General features: G+C 35.3%; 1 protein-coding gene across 1 annotated transcript; it reads right to left on the bottom strand.

The window, feature by feature from the left end:
- Positions 1 to 479: 479 nt before the first annotated feature.
- LOC132313353 (uncharacterized) lies at positions 480 to 2,908 on the bottom strand. The gene has a single exon (XM_059812117.1). It carries the CDS (start codon positions 2,653 to 2,655, stop codon positions 1,156 to 1,158), a length of 1,500 nt encoding a protein of 499 aa, XP_059668100.1. The 5' UTR covers positions 2,656 to 2,908; the 3' UTR covers positions 480 to 1,155.
- Positions 2,909 to 24,109: the final 21,201 nt, after the last annotated feature.

Genomic DNA, 24,109 nt, shown 5'->3' with positions numbered 1-24,109 from the left:
CACTATTGTTACAGAATTGGACTAGAGCAAGTACTTCTGTACAATCAGGATACTAATCCTCGAATTGAACAAAAAGCATATTGAACTTGTGTAATATTAGGAAGCCCGATCTAAAAGACCAGATCCTTCAGAAAAAGAACCAACTTCACAATGTTTAAAATACTGACTTTTTGATGATTTTAAACTTTTGGCTAATTCTAAAAATGAAAATTACGAAACTACTCCTCATCATTGCTTACAGTACATTGGAATTGTCCATCTTAGAAAAAAGAAATATTTGTCTACTCGCCAAACTTCACACTACCTAGTTGGGAGTAAGAAAAGGCAAACATCATGGGAAAGAAAAACACAAGCTTGTTCAATGATATAAACAGATGGTAAATTGATCAAAAATCCAAAAATAAATTTAAGTGATAAAGAACAATGATTCAAAATTTTCAAGAACTGTGCTATACATGCCTACAAAACTGGCTGAAGAGGCCAGCCGAGGCTCTTTTAGCCTTTTGGATATATAACCTTTGGCCCAATTTGAAATTAGTGAACATATATTGTAGTCAGAGTAAAAACATAACAATTTGAAATTAGTGGTTTGAATAAAGTTATCAAATAGAGTCCAAGTACTAAACTTCCTTATTTTAGAATTAATAGCAATAATATTGTAGTCAAAGGTCAAATTAGGGAGTTTTTATAATACCAAAAAAGAAAAAAGAAAAAAATTGGAATTTATATATTCGGCTTAAATTCCTACCCAGGAGTTCCAAACTATAATACAAATAAATGAAACAATGTGTAGCAACTTATCGAGTTAAATCTTCAATACACTCGAACAATACAGTGACAAACTGAAATCATGATGAACAAAGCGCATTTAATCATATCTCCTTACCAATAATGCATGAATTTTAACTATGTGCCCACATTAAATGGCGACCAGACATACACTAATAAACACTAGCCAATGAGAATTAGAAGCAAAAACACCTTTCTAAGCACCAAAATCTACCCTATTAGACAATTGCATATATAATCAAGATCAAGTGCTTTAAACATCAAAGCCTTGCTCCTGCCATCCATAATGAAAGAGAAACAACAAACTTACCTAGATGAAAGGGAAACCTCCAAAAGGAGCTAGCTAGCTGTCTGTTAGGGAAGAACCTACAGTGTGTTAGGGGCAACCCAAACTGGGTGTGGGCCAATGACCTTCTCCCTGCTTGGATAATAAGGTTTTATGCGGTTATCTTCAAGGCTAAAGACGCCATTGTCATGGCCACCATATGTGTTGTTAAATCCGTTTAAGTTATCGTCTGCAAAATAGATAGAATTCCCCACCAGCTCCGGATAATCACGAGTTGAGAGAGAAAAGGAATTATTATAACCCACAAACATAGCCCGATCACCTAAGCATTCCACGCGTTCCCACTTATTGTTATCGGAATCAAACTTATGAACATCAAATCCCATAGTCCAATAAGCATCATCATCGTGAATGAAATAATTTTCCCATTCATCATCATTAATCTTATTCTCTACTTCCACTATTCGACTTAGAGCTATAAACCTGCAAAGCAGCAAAATATCCCCACAGGATTCAACTAAATAAATTCTCGGATCCCAAATATAAGATTCCCTAATTTTTTTCCAAATCTTCCCCTCACAAAAGTCAGGGCTATGAAAAAATTGCTTTTGGGGACGAGAAGGGTCTCTGAGGTCCCAAGCTTCTATGCTAAAATCGAATCTGAGGGCAAAAAATCGCTGGTCCTTGCTGCAATATATAATGTCAGCATACATTGGGCCCGAAACGTCCAACATAGTCCACCTCTCGTCCCCTGGTTTGCAGAAGCCAATTTCATCACCTCCGCTGTGGATGGCCATTATAGTGCAGTTCCCGTCAATTTGTGGTTTTGATAGTGATGAAGAATAACAGGGGACCGTTGGGGCTGATGACATAACAAGCCTTTGTACGAAGTAACGACAGGCGCGTTCCGGGGACATCTTTTCCTCGTATGTGTACTCCTCGGAATTGCAGTCTTCGTGTATTAAGTTGATGAACTGTGTGATGAGAGAAGGGGAAGGGGAGGAGTGATCAGATTTGAGGGAGCGAAAGCCGAGAACGGAGGGGATGGTTTCGATTGAAGGGAGGGGAATGTAGGGGAAATGAGGAGAGTCTATTAATGGATTATAGAGATAAGGATGACAATTGTGAGGTTGGTTAAAGACCAGCCAGCCATGAGAAGAGCCCACACAAAATGCGCCATTCGGCATAAGAAGCTCCCTCTGCCATGGTACACTCAGAGTCCTTCGAACCCTAAATTGACTCTGCTCCGAAAGGCTGAAGAAATGAAAATAGTCCTCATTGTTCTTGTTGCTGGACTCCGAATTGTGGTGATCGACAACATTAACACCGGGAGGTACCATGAGCAATGGTGATGAAGACAGTGATCGAGGACTTACAGGTGGAGAAGAAGAAGAAAAACGCCGGATTGGCAAAAACATCGCAGCTTTTTTGAAGCATCCGCCTCCAAGGAGCAACCCACTACCACCACCGGTACTGGAGTTGTGAAAACTCGCCGGGTTAGAACAATTACACCATATTTTCTGCATGGAACGGTGGGAATACAGCATCCGATTGCCACAACTCCTCCAATTAGCCGCCATTCCTCTCTCTTTCTGCTATTTCGCTGTCGTGACCTAAGTAGATTTTGTTGTGATGGGCTTTTGGCCAAGTTGGACCATTATACAAACTAGCTCCATAGTCCATGTAACCTTGTACAGTTTTATCCCATTATTTAACTTTTTGAAAGAAAAAAAAAAACCATTCTTTATATATTTCCCAATCAATAATCGACAACCCAAATAACTGTTTGTGGACATGTATAGTGTTACCCAAATACCACGTTAAAATATGCCATTTTTTATTTACCGGTGGTGGACTGCCAAAAACATTGAAATAGTTTCAAAAATGTGCAAAGTGTAATGATACGAAACGTGAAACAGAAGAGGCGAAAACTCTCTCAATATAATAATTTTTTATGGGCAGAACCACATTTATCCTAGTTGCTTTGCTTGAGTAATCGTGTTGGATACATGTCTGAACAATAAAGCTACTGTATGAGATGTGCCCAAGGACAGTCTCTGAATGATGGATAAAGAAACCTGGTTTGAGTCCTGATGATTGTTTCTATATCATCCATATAATAATCAGTTCATCACATTATGTCCCTGAGAATGAAAATCGGGGTTTAGAGGAAGATTAAAGTTTGTTCATCGAAAATTTAGGAAGTAACACAAACATCATAGACTAATGGTGTAAACCTGGCTTGATTACACGGATGGTGAAAGTGTCCTTAACAGATGTATGTCTTAAAATTCCAAAATCAATTATAACATCGTAACAATCCATGATGTGTATTCATATCTCTTTTGGTGTCTAAAGAACAATCTTGGATTATATGATGCAAATTGATTGCAAAAAAAAGAACATTATCAGCATTTTATAAAATATATATTCTTTTCTTTTTTTTTTTTAATCTAATTCAGCCAAATGGTTTAGCTTTTCTACCATTGCACCCGTGCACTCAATGCACATCGTCTAACAAATACCATTACTGGATGTTGATTTACCATGACAACTATGTTTTAATATCCTGAGGTTTAAGGTCGACAAAATCTGACGTCAGAAAATCACTCTTGCTTTTTGACATAGATACCAATTAAGTCCATATAAGCATAAGCAGGCAACAACAGTAAGAACTAGTGCAACTAAAGTATTGTGTGGGAATGATTCGTTCTTGGTTCCAAGTGTTGGAAACGGCATTAGAAAACGCAAATTTTGGAAGGATTTTTAAAAGATTCCGCTAAGAATTTTTTGCAAATCTATTGACGAGCACGTTCCTCTCTGCGAGGAGATGAACGTGGTATATTTATTTTCTCAAATCCGTTTCCGGGTGAATGAGAAATTGGCTCCAAAGTAAGTGATTTATAAAGCCTAAATGGGTGTGAATAAAGTGGGAAATGCTTGTCCCACATCGAAAAAGTAGCAAAGCAACCTTGAGTATATATATGTCTAGTATGGGATTTGGGTTTGGGCCCAAGGGCACCCAAGTTTTTAAGAGGGGGAGGACCTAGGCTAGGCTGGATCCGAACCAACTACCACACGCGCGCGCCGCCCGCCCGGTCCGGGCTAGGGCGGGGCTTGATTGTGAAATGGGTTTAACATTTTACACAAAGTTGGGATGGGCCTGTGTGGTTGAATTTTATTTTGTTGCTGGACTTATCAAAATGGGCCTGTTTACTGGGCTGAATTAATGGCCGCCGAGTTGGATTTTCTGCTTGCTGGATTGGATGAAATTAAAGGGCTGGGCTGGATCAGAATTAAAACGGTTTGAGTTTATTTAAACCATAAATCAGTTTTATTTTTGAACCAAGGGTTGCACCCTTTACAAATTAAAAACCACCAACAGATTTTTAATTTTGATTGGTCAACAATGGTTGCACCCATTCGGACTATGAGTGCACCCATTCAGAATAGGCACCAACAAGCCTATAAATACCCATCATTGGGTTCATTTCAATTCACACCAATTTAGAAATCTTCTTCTCTTCTTCTAATTCATCTTTGTTCGGTTCAGCCACTGGTTTGGGTTCAACCTAAACTGGTTTGGATTGGGTTCGAACCTTGGTTTCCAAGTTTGGGTTCAATCTTGGTCTCCGAGTTAGGGTTCAATCCTGGTCTCCAAGTCTGAGTTCAACTGAGAGTACTACACCGAGCCGGTTCGCCTATTCCATTGGTTTGAAGTGCTACAACCAAAGGAAGAAAAATCATTGTATCCTGGGAGATAGACGCCGAAGAGTCCGTTAGCACCGTAGCGGGGCGTATCTGTCTTAAGGCTATAGAATTAAATTTTAGCCTCGACTTTAACAGGTTCTTTTATTTTATAGTTTTATTTTCTTGATATTAAACTATATAAATATATATAGATTATTATAATAAATATTATATTTACAAATAATATTTAAATAAATTATACTATAGTATATGATACATTTTTGCTCCACAATCTTAAGACAGATAACTTTATACTATAGTAATAATTATTTAATTATTATTGTTGTTATAATTATTATAATTTGACTCGTGGTCTGTATATCAATATATAACAGACAAATGGCAAGTACGAGTATTACCGTGCCTAATGTTCCCATTAGTCATGGGGGGAAGCCCGAAAAATTCAACGGGACGGAGTTTAAAAGGTGGCAACAGAAAATGATGTTCTACCTTACAACTCTGAATCTAAGCAAGTATCTGACTGAGACTGCTCCAGTGTTAGATGAGGGTGATACAGACATTACCAAGCTTGGAGCTGTTGATACATGGAAGCATGGAGACTTCCTATGCAAGAACTACATCCTCAATGGATTGGACAACACCTTATATAATGTGTACAGTCCAATAAATACTGCTAAAGAGCTTTGGGAGTCGTTAGACAAAAAGTATAAAACAGAGGATGCTGACTTGAAGAAATTCGTGGTTGGACGATTTCTGGACTTCAAAATGATAGACTCCAAGACAGTCGTGAGCCAAGTGCAGGAGCTCCAGCTGATCCTACATGTGATACATGCTGAGAAGATGACATTAAGTGAATCCTTTCAAGTAGTTTCAATCATTGAAAGCTGCCACCTACTTGGAAAGATTTCAAAAATTAATTGAAACATAAGCGCAAGGAAATGGGGCTCGAAGACTTAATTGTCAGGCTGAGAATTGAAGAAGATAACCGTACATCTGAAAAGAGAGCCGGAAATTCTTCAATGGTGTCAAAGGCAAATGTAGTGGAAGCTGGACAGAAAAATAAGAAGAGGAAGCACTCTGGAGAAGGTCCTAGCCAAGGAAACTACAAGAAGTTCACTGGGAAGTGTTTCATATGCGGCAAGTTAGGACACCGAGCTAAAGATTGTCGTAGCCGCAAAACACATCATAACCCCAAGAAGAAGACCACTGAGGTGCACATAGCTGAAGAAGATAAGTTGACAGCTGATGTATCAGAGTTAAATCTTTCAGCTGTGGTTTCTGAAATCAACCTGGTAAGCAACAACAGAGAATGGTGGGTGGACACAGGAGCTACTCGTCATATTTGCTCTGAAAAGAGGATGTTCACTACCTATGAAACTATAGATAATGAAGAACAACTCTACATGGGCAATTCTTCTACTGCAAAGGTTGAAGGACAAGGAAAGATCAAGCTACTAATGACCTCAGGGAAAGAGCTCACTCTTAATAATGTGCTGCATGTACCAGACATCAGGAAGAACTTGGTCTCTGGGTCACTACTAAGCAAGAATGGGTTCAAGCTGGTCTTTGTATCTGATAAGTTTGTGCTGACTAAGAATGGGGTGTATGTGGGCAAAGGGTATCTAAGTAATGGACTATTTAAGTTCAATATAATGACTGTTGTACCCAAAGCTATTAATGATAATAATAAAGCTAGTGCTTCTTCTGCTTATATTATTGACTCATCTGATGTATGGCATGGTAGGTTAGGACATATTAATTATGATACTATTCGTAGATTAATTAACATGGAATCTATACTTAAATTTAATATTGATTTAAATCAAAAATGCCAAACATGTGTAGAAGCAAAATTGACTAGAACCTCATTTCACTCCATAGAGCGAAGTACTGAACCTCTAGCATTAATTCACAGTGATATCTGTGACTTTAAATCTGTGCCAACTAGAGGTGGGAAAAAGTATTTCGTTACTTTTATTGATGACTGCACAAGATATTGTTATGTATACTTGTTAAAAAGTAAAGATGAAGCCTTGGAAATGTTTAAACATTACAAGAATGAGGTTGAGAATCAACTTGGAAAAAAGATAAAGATGTTTAGAAGTGATAGAGGTGGTGAATACGAAGTACCATTCGCTGACATTTGCTCAGAACATGGTATTATTCACCAAACTACCGCTCCTTATTCACCTCAACAGAACAGTGTTGTTGAACGCAAAAACCGTACCTTAAAAGAAATGATGAATGCTATGTTGATAAGTTCTGGTTTAACCCAGAATTTGTGGGGGGAAGCTTTGCTCTCTGCTAATTATGTTCTCAACAAGGTACCTCAAAAAAAAATCAAATGTGACACCTTATGAATTATGGAAAGGTCAAAAACTTTCCTATAAATTCTTAAAAGTGTGGGGGTGTTTAGCTAAGGTTGCGATTCCTACTCCTAAGAAAGTTAAGATAGGACCAAAAACCTTTGATGGTATTTTCATAGGTTATGCACAGAATAGTAGTGCATATCGTTTTTTTGTGCATAAATCAGACATTCTTGATATCCATGTCAATACAATTATTGAGTCAAGGAATGCTTATTTCTTTGAGGATATATTTCCATGCAAAAATCCTCTTAAAAGAAATTATGATACTGCTAATAGCAATATACAAGAGAATATAGACCAAGAGTCTATAGATAATGAAAATGAGGAAGAACCTAGACGTAGCAAAAGAGCTAGAACGTCTAAGTCATTCGGTCCTGACTTTCTGACATATATATTGGAGAATGAGCCACAAAGCTACAAGGAAGCTATGTCTTCTCCTGAATCTAATTTATAGAAAGAAGCCATAAATAGTGAAATTGAATCCATCATGCAAAATCATACTTGGGAGCTGGTGGATCTTCCTCCTGGTACTAAACCTTTAGGGTATAAGTGGATTTTCAAGAGGAAGATGAAGCCTGATGGTTCAATTGAAAAATATAAAACCCGACTTGTTGCTAAGGGATACAGGCAAAAAGAAGGCTTGGATTATTTTGATACATATTTACCAGTCACAAGAATAACATCCATTAGATTGTTACTAGCTATTGCAGCACTGCAAAACTTAGAAATACATCAAATGGATGTTAAGACTGCCTTCTTAAATGGTGAATTAGAGGAGGAAATATATATGGAACAACTTGAAGGGTTTATAGTTCCAGGAAAAGAAAAGAAGGTGTGCAAACTTGTAAAATTCTTATATGGATTAAAACAAGCACCTAAACAATGGCATGAAAAATTTGACAAAGTGATGTTGTCAAATGGTTTTAAAATTAATGAGTGTGATAAATGTGTGTATGTGAAAAACACTCAAAATGGATATGTCATTGTGTGCCTATATGTGGATGATATGCTAATAATGGGTAGTAATGATGTTATAATCAAAACTACTAAAAAGATGTTGACCAAAAATTTTGATATGAAAGATTTAGGCATAGCTGATGTCATACTAGGAATTAAGATTTCTAGAACATCAGATGGTCTAGTATTATCTCAATCTCATTATATTGAGAAAATATTAGAAAAGTTTAATAAAGAGGATAGTAGTCTTGTAAAGACTCCTGTTGATGTAAATCTTCATTTATCGAAAAATACTGGTCCTAGCATATCATAACTTGAGTATTCTCGCATTATAGGAAGCTTAATGTATTTGACGAATTGCACACGACCAGACATAGCATACTTAGTTAATAAATTGAGTAGATATACTAGTAATCCAGGAAAGAACCATTGGACTGCAATAATCAGGGTTCTAAGGTATTTAAAATATACTATAAGTTATGGATTACATTATTCTAGATATCCAGCAGTACTTGAAGGATACAATGATGCTAATTGGATATCAGATACAAAGGATTTTAAATCCACAAGTGGCTATGTCTTTACTATTGGAAGAGGTGCCATATCTTGGAAATCTTCAAAACAAACTTGTATTGCCAGATCCACTATGGAATCTGAATTTATTGCTTTGGATAAAGCTGGTGAAGAAGCTGAGTTGCTTCGTAATTTCTTAGAAGATATTCCAAATTGGCCTAAACCGGTGTCCGCTATATGTATACATTGTGATAGTCAATCAGCAATTGGAAGGGCACAAAGTAATATGTACAACGGTAAGTCTCGACATATACGTCGACGACATAATACCGTTAGACAATTGCTCTCAAGTGGGATAATCTCAATAGATTATATCAGGTCAAAAGATAATTTAGCGGATCCATTTACAAAAGGTTTGACAAGAGAGCAAGTGTATAGTTCATCGAAGGGAATGGGATTAAAGCCGAAAGCTAACGAGTCATCTTAATGGAAACCCAACCTAGTTGACTGGAGATCCCAAGATCTAGGTTCAAAGGGACAACAGAAATTCTGAATGGCTCACCAGAAGCACTGGGAAGATTTAATCTTCTACCCATTTCTATGATGAGACAGTGTTACCTACAGCGATGAGTAGGATATGCTATGCTTTTAATGACTCTTATACCTTGAAAATTCAAGTGGGGTATGGTAGGATACTCTTAATAAGAAGTCACCTATATGAGTGTGAAGTGGGGCCGCTTCTATGAAAACTTCTAAGGCTAAGTTTTCTAAAGCTCTCATGAAATACCAGGCGTTGTTCAGGGCCATATGAACACAACCATGAGAACCGACTCTGTGCGGGAAGGAACTGTGTGTTTACTATTGTCTTGGTTTACATACACGGCTGAACAGTTCAAGACATCATGTTCACTGGTTAGCCAGTAAATCCGATAGTAATACACTAGGGAAGGTTCAAGGCCAAAAGCTACCTATCCCGATGCAGTAACTTTCCAATAGTACTCTCTATAGTGTCTGTATCTTCTCCTTTTGTAATCTGCGTAAATTTTCATTCATGTGGGGGATTGTTGGAAACGGCATTAGAAAACGCAAACTTTGGAAGGATTTTTAAAAGATTCCGCTAAGAATTTTTTGCGAATCTATTGACGAGCGCGTTCCTCTCTGCGAGGAGATGAACGTGGTATATTTATTTTCTCAAATCCGTTTCCGGGTGAATGAGAAATTGGCTCCAAAGTAAGTGATTTATAAAGCCTAAATGGGTGTGAATAAAGTGGGAAATGCTTGTCCCACATCGAAAAAGTAGCAAAGCAACCTTGAGTATATATATGTCTAGTATGGGATTTGGGTTTGGGCCCAAGGGCACCCAAGTTTTTAAGAGGGGGAGGACCTAGGCTAGCCTGGATCCGAACCAACTACCACACGCGCGCGCCGCCCGCCCGGTCCGGGCTAGGGCGGGGCTTGATTGTGAAATGGGTTTAACTTTTTACACAAAGTTGGGATGGGCCTGTGTGGTTGAATTTTATTTTGTTGCTGGACTTATCAAAATGGGCCTGTTTACTGGGCTGAATTAATGGCCGCCGAGTTGGATTTTCTGCTTGCTGGATTGGACGAAATTAAAGGGCTGGGCTGGATCAGAATTAAAACGGTTTGAGTTTATTTAAACCATAAATCAGTTTTATTTTTGAACCAAGGGTTGCACCCTTTACAAATTAAAAACCACCAACAGATTTTTAATTTTGATTGGTCAACAATGGTTGCACCCATTCGGACTATGAGTGCACCCATTCAGAATAGGCACCAACAAGCCTATAAATACCCATCATTGGGTTCATTTCAATTCACACCAATTTAGAAATCTTCTTCTCTTCTTCTAATTCATCTTTGTTCGGTTCAGCCACTGGTTTGGGTTCAACCTAAACTGGTTTGGATTGGGTTCGAACCTTGGTTTCCAAGTTTGGGTTCAATCTTGGTCTCCGAGTTAGGGTTCAATCCTGGTCTCCAAGTCTGAGTTCAACTGAGAGTACTACACCGAGCCGGTTCGCCTATTCCATTGGTTTGAAGTGCTACAACCAAAGGAAGAAAAATCATTGTATCCTGGGAGATAGACGCCGAAGAGTCCGTTAGCACCGTAGCGGGGCGTATCTGTCTTAAGGCTATAGAATTAAATTTTAGCCTCGACTTTAACAGGTTCTTTTATTTTATAGTTTTATTTTCTTGATATTAAACTATATAAATATATATAGATTATTATAATAAATATTATATTTACAAATAATATTTAAATAAATTATACTATAGTATATGATACATTTTTGCTCCACACCAAGTTCCAAACACGATGACATATGTTTTGGCTTGGAATTAAGTGGTAACTCAGTAGTTAACTTTTATTGTGTTCAATTAGTTCATTATGTGTAAGGATTTACTGCTAGATGATTTGTTGGGTTTATTGAGGTTCTTGGTTTCCATTTGTTGTTATAATATTTTAGTTTGTCTGTACAGAGACCATATATATATATTGTGAAAATGAAATTTACATTTATTTTGCTTATAATGGTCGACTATGTTGTTGATACCATGGAGCTGAAGTCCCTTGCTTTAATTGAAACCTTTTGGATTATATCTTATGATGATTCTTTTCAGCTAGAAAATGGTTGTCCAGAAAACAATGAGGTTGATGAGCAGCAAAAGAACTCAGAACCTCAAATCCAGTCTTCGTCTCCTGGCATTACAACGGCAACTGTTCAGTATCCGGAGTTGGAAATGCGATGGGTACTGACTTGGGAAAATCTACAAACATTAGTTAGTGTCCAAGTGTCGGATGTATCAAATCCCAAAACAGGACATAGGACATTGTTAAATATTTACATTATTTTATTTTTTAGAGTAAAATAGCGTTTTATCGTAACCTAGTACAGGAATTTATATTTCAGACATCATTGGAAACTGTATTCCGTTTAGTTGCTCATATATTATGGGAGCTTGAGATTTGTTTAATTTTTAAGTTCGCTTGTTTGTAGTTCATTTCTCTATTATCGTTTTATCTTGCAAAAGAGCATGCTTCCTCTTCTGCCCTCTTTGTCCATAATTTCTATTGCAGTTACTTGTCATTATGATCTGAAGGATCACAGTCTCCCAGTGCCTAAAAAACATATCTTATTGCTTCAGATATATGTTAAGAATATTAAATAATTGTATGAGCCTTTTTATATTAATTTCAACTTTTTTTTGCTAAGATGAGATCATTATTTTTTGGATAAACATCATTAATTTGCGGGAGGATGAGGCAGGGATATTTTAACTAAACAAAATACAATTAGCATGAACAAAATACAATTATGCTAAGAGAAAAATATAATATTTAACTAAACGAAATAGAGAAGTGCCAAGATAAAAATATAAAATTTTAATCAAACAAAACATAATTAGCTAGCATGAATAAAATATATAAGTGCTTTAATAGCTTATATAAGAAGTAGCTATAATTTTTTTCTTTAAACAAGTGACAATTAAAAATATTAACAGATATAATGATATTAGTCTTATTGGCATTCTTTTCATCTTGGCATCCTAAATTAGGTATTTTTTTTAATTATGAGGAGACATTAATGGATTTTTTTTTTTTTTTTTAATCTCTTGCATTCATATAATGGATATAAGGATATTATAGTTGTTTATATGTATATGTAAATAAAAATTACAAACAATGATTTTATATTTTGCTGAACATGATTTTAGTTCAAATTAAAATTTTGTATGAGTGATGACATAAACTATTTATATTTTTAATTTCATAAATATTGGGGCAAATAGTAAACCAACTAGACATCTTCAGGTCATTTACTTTTTTTTTTTTTTTTTGGAAATAGGAACTCTCCTGGGCAGGGCACCTTAGGGACCCACCCCAAGTTACAAACCTGTGTCAGGTGTACCAGCCCCTCAACACGCGCAGCAGTCAATCGAGAGGAATAGATGGCTTGGAAAGAGTCGAACACCCGCCATTTCAAACCTGCCTCCAAGCTCCAACCATCACAGTTATGCCCCCGGGGTCATTTACTTTGGACGCAACAACCTACTAAATTGTGTCAAACCCTATACGTGATTGTCCTTGCTCGCCGCTCCTCACAGCTTAACCCCGCTCGGATCGGAGTCTCCGTCGACCATTGAACCAGACTATTGGTAGCTATTTCTTTCTGTGACTCTATCTCTCTTTCTTTTTCACTCTTTGTTCAGTTTTTTTTTTTTTTTTTTTTATATTATGTATGTTGATTTTTTTTTTAATTATTATTATTATTTTGTTGATGTTACCAGCCAATGAGATTGTGTATTATTTTGATTTTTCCTTTTCTTCTTTTTCAATCCGAAATTATGCAGATTGTGTATTCTTCTTGACTCTCCACTGCTATATTCTAATTTTTCTTTGTATTTGTTGTGAATTTTTCATAGGTATTTGTTTGTTTAGAAATCTAAATTTTTCATAGGTATTTGTTTGTTTAGAAATCTAAATTTGTCATCATGGTCATCTTTTCATAGTGTAGAGATGAGAGAGAGAGAAAAAGAGGAAGTTGAGTGAAACCCATTTCACTTCTTGGGTGGTCTCCTATTAGGGTTATAGTTGTGACAATTTTAAGGGTTGTTCTTACTTTTAAATCTATACTGATATATTATTTTATTCAGATTTTGCATGCTTTCTTTACCAATTAGTCATTATGAACTTGAGTTATTTTCACTTCAAATTCTTCTACTTTCTGTTATATTATTATGATTTTATGCTAGGATAAGTTGTGAATGCAAGGTCCTTTTGTTTTTTCCTTCGTGTTTCTATTTGGTAAGATGTGAATGAAAATGCTTGTAAATATTTAATTCAATTTTCAGTAATTTGTTCACACGTTTAAATTTTGTTCATTTAATATAGGTTTATTCCTTGCAAGGAAAAAAGCTAAATGGCATGAGTAGTATCGAAAAAGAGTAAGTTGTTTTGGGTTAATTTATCTATTTTCAAATGATTGAGCAAAGCCAACAACTTAACTGTGCCTAATCATTTATATATATGTGACATGATTCAATTTCACACCCTATATGTGAGTTTAGTGTTATTGTGTGCTATTTCATTCTTAACATTCTATTCGACTGTATAACGTTATAATGTTGATTTGTGTTGCTTCTAGGTAACATCTTGTGTTTTGTGTATAAACGATTTTGTGCATATGGATTGAGAAATTAGTTTTAGGTTTTTAACTTTGCAAAAAAACATATTGGGTTTTAGCTATTACATTGTTGTTTTTTTTCGTTTTTTTTTTTTTTGTGCTCCCCTTTAAACCCTCTGTTTACTTCTCGGGGATGAATGAGCAAAAAAGAAAGCCAACAACTAAAGAGAGCATATTGTTTGTGGTAAAAAATGCAGTGATTATGCTTCATTTTTCTTTTTTCACTTCAATGAACGAGTGTTGGTTTATTTTGACAATGGATTGCAACAAATTTTATTGGTTTATGTAAATAATAGTACTCCTGTTAGATTATTGTTCCTGGGATTTTGAACAAAGGGGTTATTGTTGGCACCCAACTCTCCTCCTCGTGATTTGCTTTTTGGGTGTATATCATTTCTTTACCTATTGATTATCTGGGAATACACATCCTTTTCTAATGACGTATGAAAGGGCTCTTATATATCCTGACATCAATGCTTAAAGTACTAATATGTGTGTGTGTGTGTGTGTTTGTACACATTGCACTGCTAGTAGCCATCCTTTCCTTGCCATGATTGACGTTTTAAAGTATTTCTATGATAATATTTCCATTTTTTTTTTTTTTTTTTCAGATTATTGGAACAAGTGATGGAAACTCATTTAGTGCTATCAAACACCTAAAATTCTATCTAAAACATGGATTGTTTAAATTAGCAATTTGCAGCCAGATCAAATGCCCTGTGAATGATTTCACTATTCTGTTTTGAAATTTACATAACATGCCTAGAAATGGACCGAGCTCGTTCCAAACTTGCTATTAATATGTGCACCTTGGTGTGAGATACATGGCCCTAGTCGACGGTAAAAATCATGGAGAGTGTTTTGGTGCATTTATGGAAATATAAAATTGCTTTAGAAAGGAAACCTGTAAATGGATTTTAGGGGCATGCATGCCCTTGTATGTTGTTTTGTGTTGCTGATGATTTTAAAAATATTTATTTTGTAGAAACATGTTTTTTTTTTTTTTTTTCATGTGCACTTCATGGATGGTATTAGTGACAGACATGTTGTAGGATAATTTTCAAGTTCGTATTTTTTATGATGCTTTGCATTTTGCAGAGCCGGGAAGTCCAAAGAGAAAGTGTGACTAAAGATCTTGTTTGAAGACATACTGAAATTGTTGGAAGTTCATTTCAAGAAAAACTAAGTGATATTGTGGATGTGTTAACTTTCACCTCAACGTAAACTTTTTTCTGCTTTGCAAATCTGATTTTGTGGTTCGACTTCTGGCTATGGTGATCAATTGTGGGCCTTTGTCTGCTGGCTATGGTTATCAGTATTAAGTGATAGAAAAAATAAGTGATATTGTGGATGTTTTAACATTCACCTTAATGATATTTATTTATTTTTTATTTTCTCCTTTGCAGATCTGATTTTGTACTTCTGGCTATGATTATAAAATTGGGAGTTTTGTTTACTCTGGTTTTGTTGATGTTCAGTGACGGATTCAGAAAATTTTGTGAGGATGGCGATCTTTTTTAGTTTGTGGGGTCAAATTTATATAGTGGGAGTTTTCTTCTTAAATTTTTAAAAAATAAAAAATATAAATAAATAAATCAGTTGGCGAATTGTAATATTAGTAAGGGTATCTTTAAAAATTTCTAAAAAATTTAAAGTATAAAATACAAAAAAAAAATAATAATTCAGTAGGGACGAATTATAATTGTAGTAGTACTATCTTCATAAATTTAAAAAGATTTAAAATATAAAATGAAAATATAAAAATCCAGTAAAGACATGGTCCTATGCTAGGTCCTGGCTGTTGACGTGGCTTTCTCTTGTAAGTTTTTTTTTTTTTTTTTTTTTTTTCTTCCTTCAGCTTTGCAAATATAATTTTGAGGTTCAGTGCTTATTCCAAGTTTCTTGGAGATGGTGAAAATTGCAGTTTTGTTAATATTTTGTACAAGTTTCATTTTCATTCTCTCGCTGGTAACAATCTTGGCATTCGGGATATTATGACTATTTAGTGGTGGTACATCAAACGTGATAATTTTCTAGGCTTCGGGTCTTTATTGCGTTGGCTTACTTTTGTTCCTCCTTATAGGGTACATTTGAGAGGTCCACATAGATGTATGTCCCTTGTATTTTGTAAGGTAGTTTCATTATTGTGATTAATAAAATATCGACTTTGCAAAGCCCTGTTGCTATTTTTATTATTATTATTATTATTTCTATTTTGAGGACAATGTAACAGTGAATTTCAAGAAAATTTAGCTCTATGTAGATATTGTCTGTTTTACATACAGTGGACATTATAATTAACTCCTTTTGGAATCTAGTGCCTTCGTGGCTTAACTTTCATGATTTTGTACACGATTTTTTTATTTTCAGTGGGTCACCCCCAATTCATGTAAATATTGTTTATTTTGCATATTTTCTTTTCTAGACCCAACCTCAGGAGAGAGGTTTGATGACACTTATGTTTGTGAACACCTTTTTTTATAATTGTGTGTATTCATTTTGAGTAAAATTGTAAGTACTGAAAAAAAAAAAAAATACAAAACGGACAATATTTATGTTGTGTATGAGTTTGAAATGTGTTGGTTCGGGTTCATTGTGACTCATAATCGTTCGTATGAAGGGTTGCAAATGGTGTTAATTCGGATTGACCTGAAAATACATCATTTCCTCTATAAATATCCAAGGCTGCCATTTGAAAATAATGTTTCAGATTTGAAATCTTCTCTCCTCCTATTAAATTGAACACCAGTTAAATGAGTTTAAGCCATGTGATCAAGTTTCCTAGTCAATGGTTCGGACAAAGACCAAATCATCATTATTGTAGTAGAGTCAAAATCAAATAAAGAGAAAGTATTACAGTGTTTGGTTTGTTAAATCTATTAGAGACATAATTTAACTATGTTTGGATTTTCCGGTTGTATGAAAAATTATAAAAATTTTATTTGGTTGACATTTTTTTAATATTATTTTTGAAAATTTTGTTTAAAATTATTATTTTTAGAAGATCATCATTTATAATTATCATAAAATATATATATATTTTATTTTTCGTATTATTGATACATGTTTTTTGAAAAGTGAACCAAGAAAAACAGAAAATTAAAACTTAAAGGGGTAGGAGGTATGCCCAATCCTTTTAATTTAATTTACAAACTAAATAATTCCTATTTTACATTTTCTCTTCATAAAATAAAATATTCGTAATTATTTTCTCACCCACTTTTTCAAAACGCAATCAAGGTAGGAGTAAATGTTAAATTCAAAAAAGTAAATTATACTGATTTCTCTTGAGGTTTGGGTAAATCACACACAAGTAGAGCATTTAAAATTTATTATTTTTACTTCTCTTAAAATTTATTATGTTCAACAACCTTCCCCTATATATCAAAACTTACCGAAAAAAAAAAAAAAAACATAAAATGACCAAGTTGCCCTTACACTTATTTTTTTAATTAATTTATAAGATTTTTTTTTAAGAGAGGGTAAGATAGTGGGGAGGAGAGAGAAAGTAATAAAAAAAAATGATTAATGAAAATTTTATTAAATATTTTGTATTATAAAAATATATTTTATATAAGAATATAATTAACTTTTATAATTTTAAAGAGGTCACAGTAATAAATCTCACACACTCCCAACCTCAAAAAAAAAAGTAAGATTAATTTACCCAATTCAAAACGTACAAAAGTAGTAATACTGCATAGTAAATTTTCTTTCCATAATTTAGGAAATGCAAAAATTTCTTTCCAAAAATGCAAAAATTTCGAAGCAAGTAATATGAAGATAAAAATGCGATTTGTCGGGAAGTCCACTGCACGTATCACTTCTGCCTGACACGCGTAAAATGTTTCAGCCACTCGTTTGAAGAACAAGTTTTAAAAAATTATAATCGAAAAAAATATACTCCAGTTTTATACATACAACTCAAAGAATGACTGAATGAGTTGTGCTACTCTACAAGTGGCGGCTGGACATAAAGTTAAGTCAAGTATCCAATAAAAGTTTCCCAACAGTTCCATCTTGGAAATAAATAAATAAAAATGACATCATCTCACATAAATAAATAATGATATATATATATGTGTGTGTGTGGTTTAAAAAAACAAAGGATTAATTTTACCTACACTTTCCTGACGTTTGCTTATATTTCACTTACATTCCCTCTACGTTTCATAATTTCACCTACACCCCTTGTCAGTAACCACAGTTTAGTTTTCTAACAGAAATGTGTGATTTTACTTTTTTGCCCATAAATTATATATTAAAATTTATAACTTAAATAAAAAGACTTAAATGCCCTTTATCTCTCCCTCTACACAGAGACATATTATGTAAATGTCGGTGACCAAGTCGGACGACGGAGATCTCCTCACCTCTGTAACTTGTTGAAGATTGCTTCACCCAAGTCAGATGGCAATCCCAAGTCCAATGAAGTTCAGTTCAGTTAGGCGAAGCTCGCAATGAAAGACAGCGGCTATGATAAGAACCCGTGTTGTCCCATGGCTGCACATCGTCGATCTGAAAACCGACAAAATGTCTCCACAAGAAATTTTCAATCCAAACTAACATTTCCTTAAATTCAGTAAAAATCAAAATCTATAAGCTCTTATCATCCCCAATATCTAGCCATCGCCATCTTCAACAACTCGACCACAATCCATCAATGAAGTTGAGTAACCCAGACAATGCAATCTTATCATCCTAAGTTCCATCCCCAAACTCTCAATTTTGCAACATTGCAGTCAATGTCTTCGATCACCAGTATGGACCGGTTTGTCGTGCCGATCAACAACCTCCTCAGATCTGAATTGCACTGAGCCTCTCTCAAGTCCAAGTCATACACATCAAACTTCAAGTAATTAGCCATGGCTGTAACCAAACTCGACTTCCCTATATCAAGTGGTCCATACAACAAATACCCGCGCTTCCAAGCCCTCCCAACTCTTCTGTAATACTCCTTCCCATTTATGAACCTTTCAAGATATTCAATCAGCTCCTTCTTCGTCTTCGTATCCATCGTCATTGTATCGAATGTTGCAGGATGATTAAGAAGCACCGAACCCCAATAGTCTGTACCATTGTAGTCCACTATGTGAAGCTTCAAAGCTTTTCTCTCTTCTTTTATTGCCTTGGCTCAGCCGGATCCGTCTCGCCGAACTCAGTCTAGCCGTTGCCGGACATCATGGCCCGAACTCAATTTTCACCGGCGCCATTAACATCCTCACAGTAAGCCATCTCCCTTTTCGCAGGCGCCGCCATCAACATCCTCACAGCCCGTCATCTTCAACAGCCGGATCGGACCTAGCCATCTCCCTCCTCGCCGGCGTCATCAACATCCTCACAGTAAAGCCATCTCCCTCTTCGCCGGCGCCGCCATCAACATCCTCACAGCCCGTCATCTTCAACAGCCGGATCGGACCCAACCATCTCCCTCTTCGCCGGCGCCATCAACATCCTCACAGTAAAGCCATCTCCCTCTTCGCCAGCACCGCCATCAACATCCTCACAGCCCGTCATCTTCAACAGCAGGATCGGACCCAGCCATCTCCCTCTTCGCCGGCACCATCAACATCCTCTCAAACCGCTAACTCCTCCCTGTTTTTGCCAGATCAGCCGCCACCGGATCGGCTCTACAACAGCCGCCAACTCCATCTCCAAACTTGTGCACCTCATGGCCAAGAGTTATCCATCTGTTGAAACTTGAAAACTCTCGACTACAACGAGCAGAACTATCTTGGTTTGGGTTATCACCGACAGTCACGCGCCGCCATCGGTCCGATCTTGTTGCTGCCGATACAACCTCCTCACAAGATTCAAATTTTGGGTTGAAGACTTAGATATCTCCTTCGACTTCATCAATTTTCATTATGCTCTCCCAAAGTTTTTTTTTTTTCCCTCAATTGGATCTTGGGTCTACTAGTGGTGATGTTTACAAAGGGTGATTATGGATGGTGCTACTGGAGGTTTGGATACAGAAGAATCGAATATGGGTGTAGGCTGTGATCAATTAAGGGTAATTTTGTAAATTTGCATTGGTCAATAAGGTTAAAAATGTCATTTCAAGTATTGGAAGGGTAAAATTGACCTTATACTAATTTGTTGATGCTAACACCGTCAGTTACTTAACGGCAGGGGGTAAGTTGCTACATAAATCAAAACCTTAAGGGAGGTAGGTGGAATTATGAAACGTAGAAGGGGTGTAAGTGGAATATAAGCAAACGTCAGGGGGTGTAGGTGGAATTAATCCTAAAAAAAAAGAATGATGTCATTGCATATAATGTTACGATGACGTTATCTCTTACTTCTATAAATTTAGTCGAATATATATTATTTTCGAATTCTGTATTAATACTCTAAATAAATATAATATATCAAAAGATTTAGGTCAATTTGTAGTCTTCTTTCCCAACATCTAATAAAATGAATTTGATACAGCATGACTTATAAATTTTAAAATTATTCTCGAGTAAAGTTAAGATGTCGATACCAAAGATCTTATGGTCTAGTGATAAATATTATATACTTTGTACACTTCATCAAACGTGATAATAGATTTAATATTTTGTACGAGTTTCATTTTCATTCTATCGCTGGGATATGACTGTTTAGTGGTATATCAATCGTGATACTAATTTTCTGGGCTTCGGGTCTTCATTGTGTTGGCCTATTTTTGTTCCTCCTTATATGGTGGATTTGAGAGGTCCACATATATGTATATCCCGGGTATGCCCCTTGTATTTTGTAAGGTGGGTCCATTATTGTGATTAATAAAATATCTACTTTGCAAAGCCATGTTATTATTTTTTTATTATTATTATTTTTCTACTTTGAGGACTTTAGTCATGAATTCGAAGAAAATTTGACGCATAGATATTGTTTATTTTGCACTTTATCTCGATGTTAAAACTTTACAGGTAAATCTCAAAAAAAATTGATGCGTAAATATTGTCTGCTTTGCACACTTTTTTCGGTTTTTTTTTTTTTTTTTTTTTTCTCAAAATCACAATGGACATCATTATCAACTCCTTTTGGAACCTAGCGTCCTCGTGGCATGACCTTCATGGTCTTATGCATGTTTTTTTCATTTTCGATGAGTCACCCCCAACTCATGTAAATATTGTCTATTTTACACACTCTTTTTTAGACCCAACCTCCTCTTTTTGAAAGAGAGGTTTGATGACACTTATGTGGGAGAATACCCCCTTCTTATAACTATATAGATTCGTTTTGAGTAAAACTGTAAATACTGAAAAAAATATACAAAGATCGGACAATATTTATACCATATAAGGGTATAGAGTGTGTTGGTTCGGGCTAAACCATTGTGACTCAATGAAGGGTTGCATATGGTGTTAATTCGGATTGACCTGAAAATACGTCATTTCCTCTATAAATATCCAAGGCTGCCATTTGAAAACTATGTTACAGATTTGAAGACTTCTCTCCTCCTCTTAAATTGAACACCAGATAAATGAGTTTAAGCCATGTGTTCAAGTATCCTAGTCAATGGTTCGGACAAAGACCAAATCATTATTAGTAGAGTTATATTTTTGTCAAAATCAAATATAGAGAAAGTATTACAGTGTTTGGTTTGTTAAATCTATTGGAGAGACAATTTAAATATGTTTGGTCCAATTTTTTGGTTATATGAAAAATGAAATTTAAAAAATTATATAAATTTATTTGGTTGATATTTTTTTAATATTATTTTCAAATTTTTTTGTTAAAAATGATTATTTTTAGAGGATTATCTTTTATAATTATCATAAAATAATTTTTTTTTTTTATTTTTCGTATTATCAATACATGTTTTTGGAGAAGTGAACCAAGAAAAATAGAAAGATTAAAACTTAAAGGGTAGGAGGTATGCCCAATCCTTTTAATTTAATTTACAAACTAAATAATACCTATTTTACATTTTCTCTTCATAAAATAAAATACTCGTAATTATTTTCTCACTCACTTTCTCAAAACATGGATGGTTAACATTATCTCAGTTACTTAACCACTGAGTAAATGTTAAATTTAAAAGGGTAAATTATACCGACCTCCCTTGAGGTTTTGGCAAATCTTGTAACGACCCAGCTCCTCATGGATCCGGATCATTAAACGGGTCCTAACCCAGCCTAAAAACATCCAAGGGTAAAATGGTAATTTCACGTTAAATTAAAATGTTGAGTTTCAAAAAGGGCAAGATGGTAATTTGCCATATTTCAATAAATTAAGACCCAAAGGACGTCATAGTCATTTACATGCATCACACAATAATTAAAATGAGGTCCGGGGTAAAATAGTCCTTTTGGGACAAAAATATAATTATGGCATTTAATTGGGTCATAAAAATAATTAATTTCAACTTCAAATGATGCCAAAGTGTAATTTTAAGAACTTAAATTGGTAATTACATGAAAAGGCAGAACCGGTCGACGTATACTCCTTATACGTCGACTGGTTTGGGACGTGAATGGCTCAAACATACTATGAAGATACCGGTGGACCGGTTTGGGTTATATGTCAACCGGTTCTAGAAAATCTTCACTCCCACTTTCCACCGTCCTGTGTGACCTGTGCTCCAACTTTTGGTCATTCAACCACCCACGTCACTACACTTACATACAAAATTAATACATTCCTACTCCAACAATAACCACGTTGCTATCACAATTTGCCACACGTTACTAAAATACACTAGAGGATTTAGTGTACAAAAATAATAATTACATTTTAATATCAAATAAAAATACAATAACCATCAATAACATGAACTACCACACGTTACTTAAATACACAAAAGGCTTATCATTGGTTAAAACTTAATTACATTATCCAATGGCCATAATTGCAAACTTATTTACATTCTCCAAAAATTATGATTATACGTGAAATGGCCAAATACAAAATAGCAAAAAAAAATCATCTTCAAACACCTTTCAATTTTGAGGTGGATTGGCATCCGCCGGTTCTTTTCCAAGACCTGAAAAAAATAATATATAGTAGGGTGAGCTATATGCTCAGTAGGTGACACTTAAGACATGCGTCTTGTGTCCCCGTGAATCCAATCAAAGCACATGCCAATGGGAAATAGGGTTCATGCAACATAGGGAATTAATACATCATTCCAACCAAATTAGAATACAAAGAACGTTATTGTGATACCCCTCGGATCCGAGACACGGGTTGATCAAGTCCGACCCGAGTCCGAGGGATATCAAATAATTAAAGTATTTTAAACGAACACGGAATACAAAGTGATTTAAATAAATAATATAATGAGCGGAAAGAAACTAAAATAAATCCTCAAATATAAATATTTAAATCTTGGCAATCCAAACTCCATAAGTTTACAACTCGGGAATCAATCTTTAGTGGACCCCTAATAAAATCCCAAAATGTATGGAAGTAAAACTGAAGATAAAATCCAAATCTAATATCTGGAAAGAAGTCCTACGTTGTCGGTAGAATAGAAGTCTGTATCTGCTCTGCACGAACAAACTCTAACCCTGGAACTGACGAGTACCTGGAAAATATAAGGGTGAGTCAGGCCCACATGCAAGTCCTGATCTACTACAATCCAAACAGGAATCCGATACGCAAATACATACTAGAAAGACTCAACAATATCTAGAGTAGTCCATATATGTATAAGTACACACTATAGGACGCTCACTAGTCCAAAAAAGTCTGTCTCAGCCTGAATAGAAATACCATGCAAATCGTACATACTGTGGTCATGTGTATCTAGACCTACCAGGGAACAACACCTCTGTCCAGCTATCCATCCTAGGCAATATACGCACCCTAACCATGGTCCTGAGACTCAAGCTCATACCATGGCCCATATAATAAATATATAAAGTCTGTACTCCTAAACAAAATATCATCCATCTGTATAGTGGTCTGATATATGTATAACAAATTCATCCTGAAACCATGGTAGGTCATTCAATTTATTTGATTGACATGACATAAGTAGGTGATGGACTTAACCTTTATGATTAATCCATACCTTAATCCAATTTGGGTAGGACTTAGTGTTTTGAGCTAATCCATTCCCAATATGACACCGTCCCATACCGGTTCATATACATCCATTTAAGTAGGACTTAACCTTTGTATGGTTAATCCAACTCCTTCTAAATTAGGTAGGACTTAGTGTTTGTACTAATCCATACCTAGTATGCCACCGTCCCATACCGGTGCATACAATCATCCAGTTCCATAGTTAATAACACAGCATAAACATGTATCAACTAATTTCCAAAAGAAACATAAATATAGTT

Source organism: Cornus florida, unplaced genomic scaffold, assembly GCF_030987335.1.
Source record: "Cornus florida cultivar Cherokee Brave unplaced genomic scaffold, ASM3098733v1 CherokeeBrave_3.0.0_Hap2_Chr01, whole genome shotgun sequence".
Taxonomy (NCBI): Eukaryota; Viridiplantae; Streptophyta; class Magnoliopsida; order Cornales; family Cornaceae; genus Cornus; species Cornus florida.
Note: the sequence above shows the minus strand (reverse complement) of the source record. Positions and strands in the feature narration are given on the sequence as shown.

Excerpts from the sequence above, each read along its gene's own strand:
- LOC132313353 (XM_059812117.1), bottom strand. The coding sequence starts at position 2,655 with ATGGCGGCTAATTGGAGGAGTTGTGGCAATCGGATGCTGTATTCCCAC.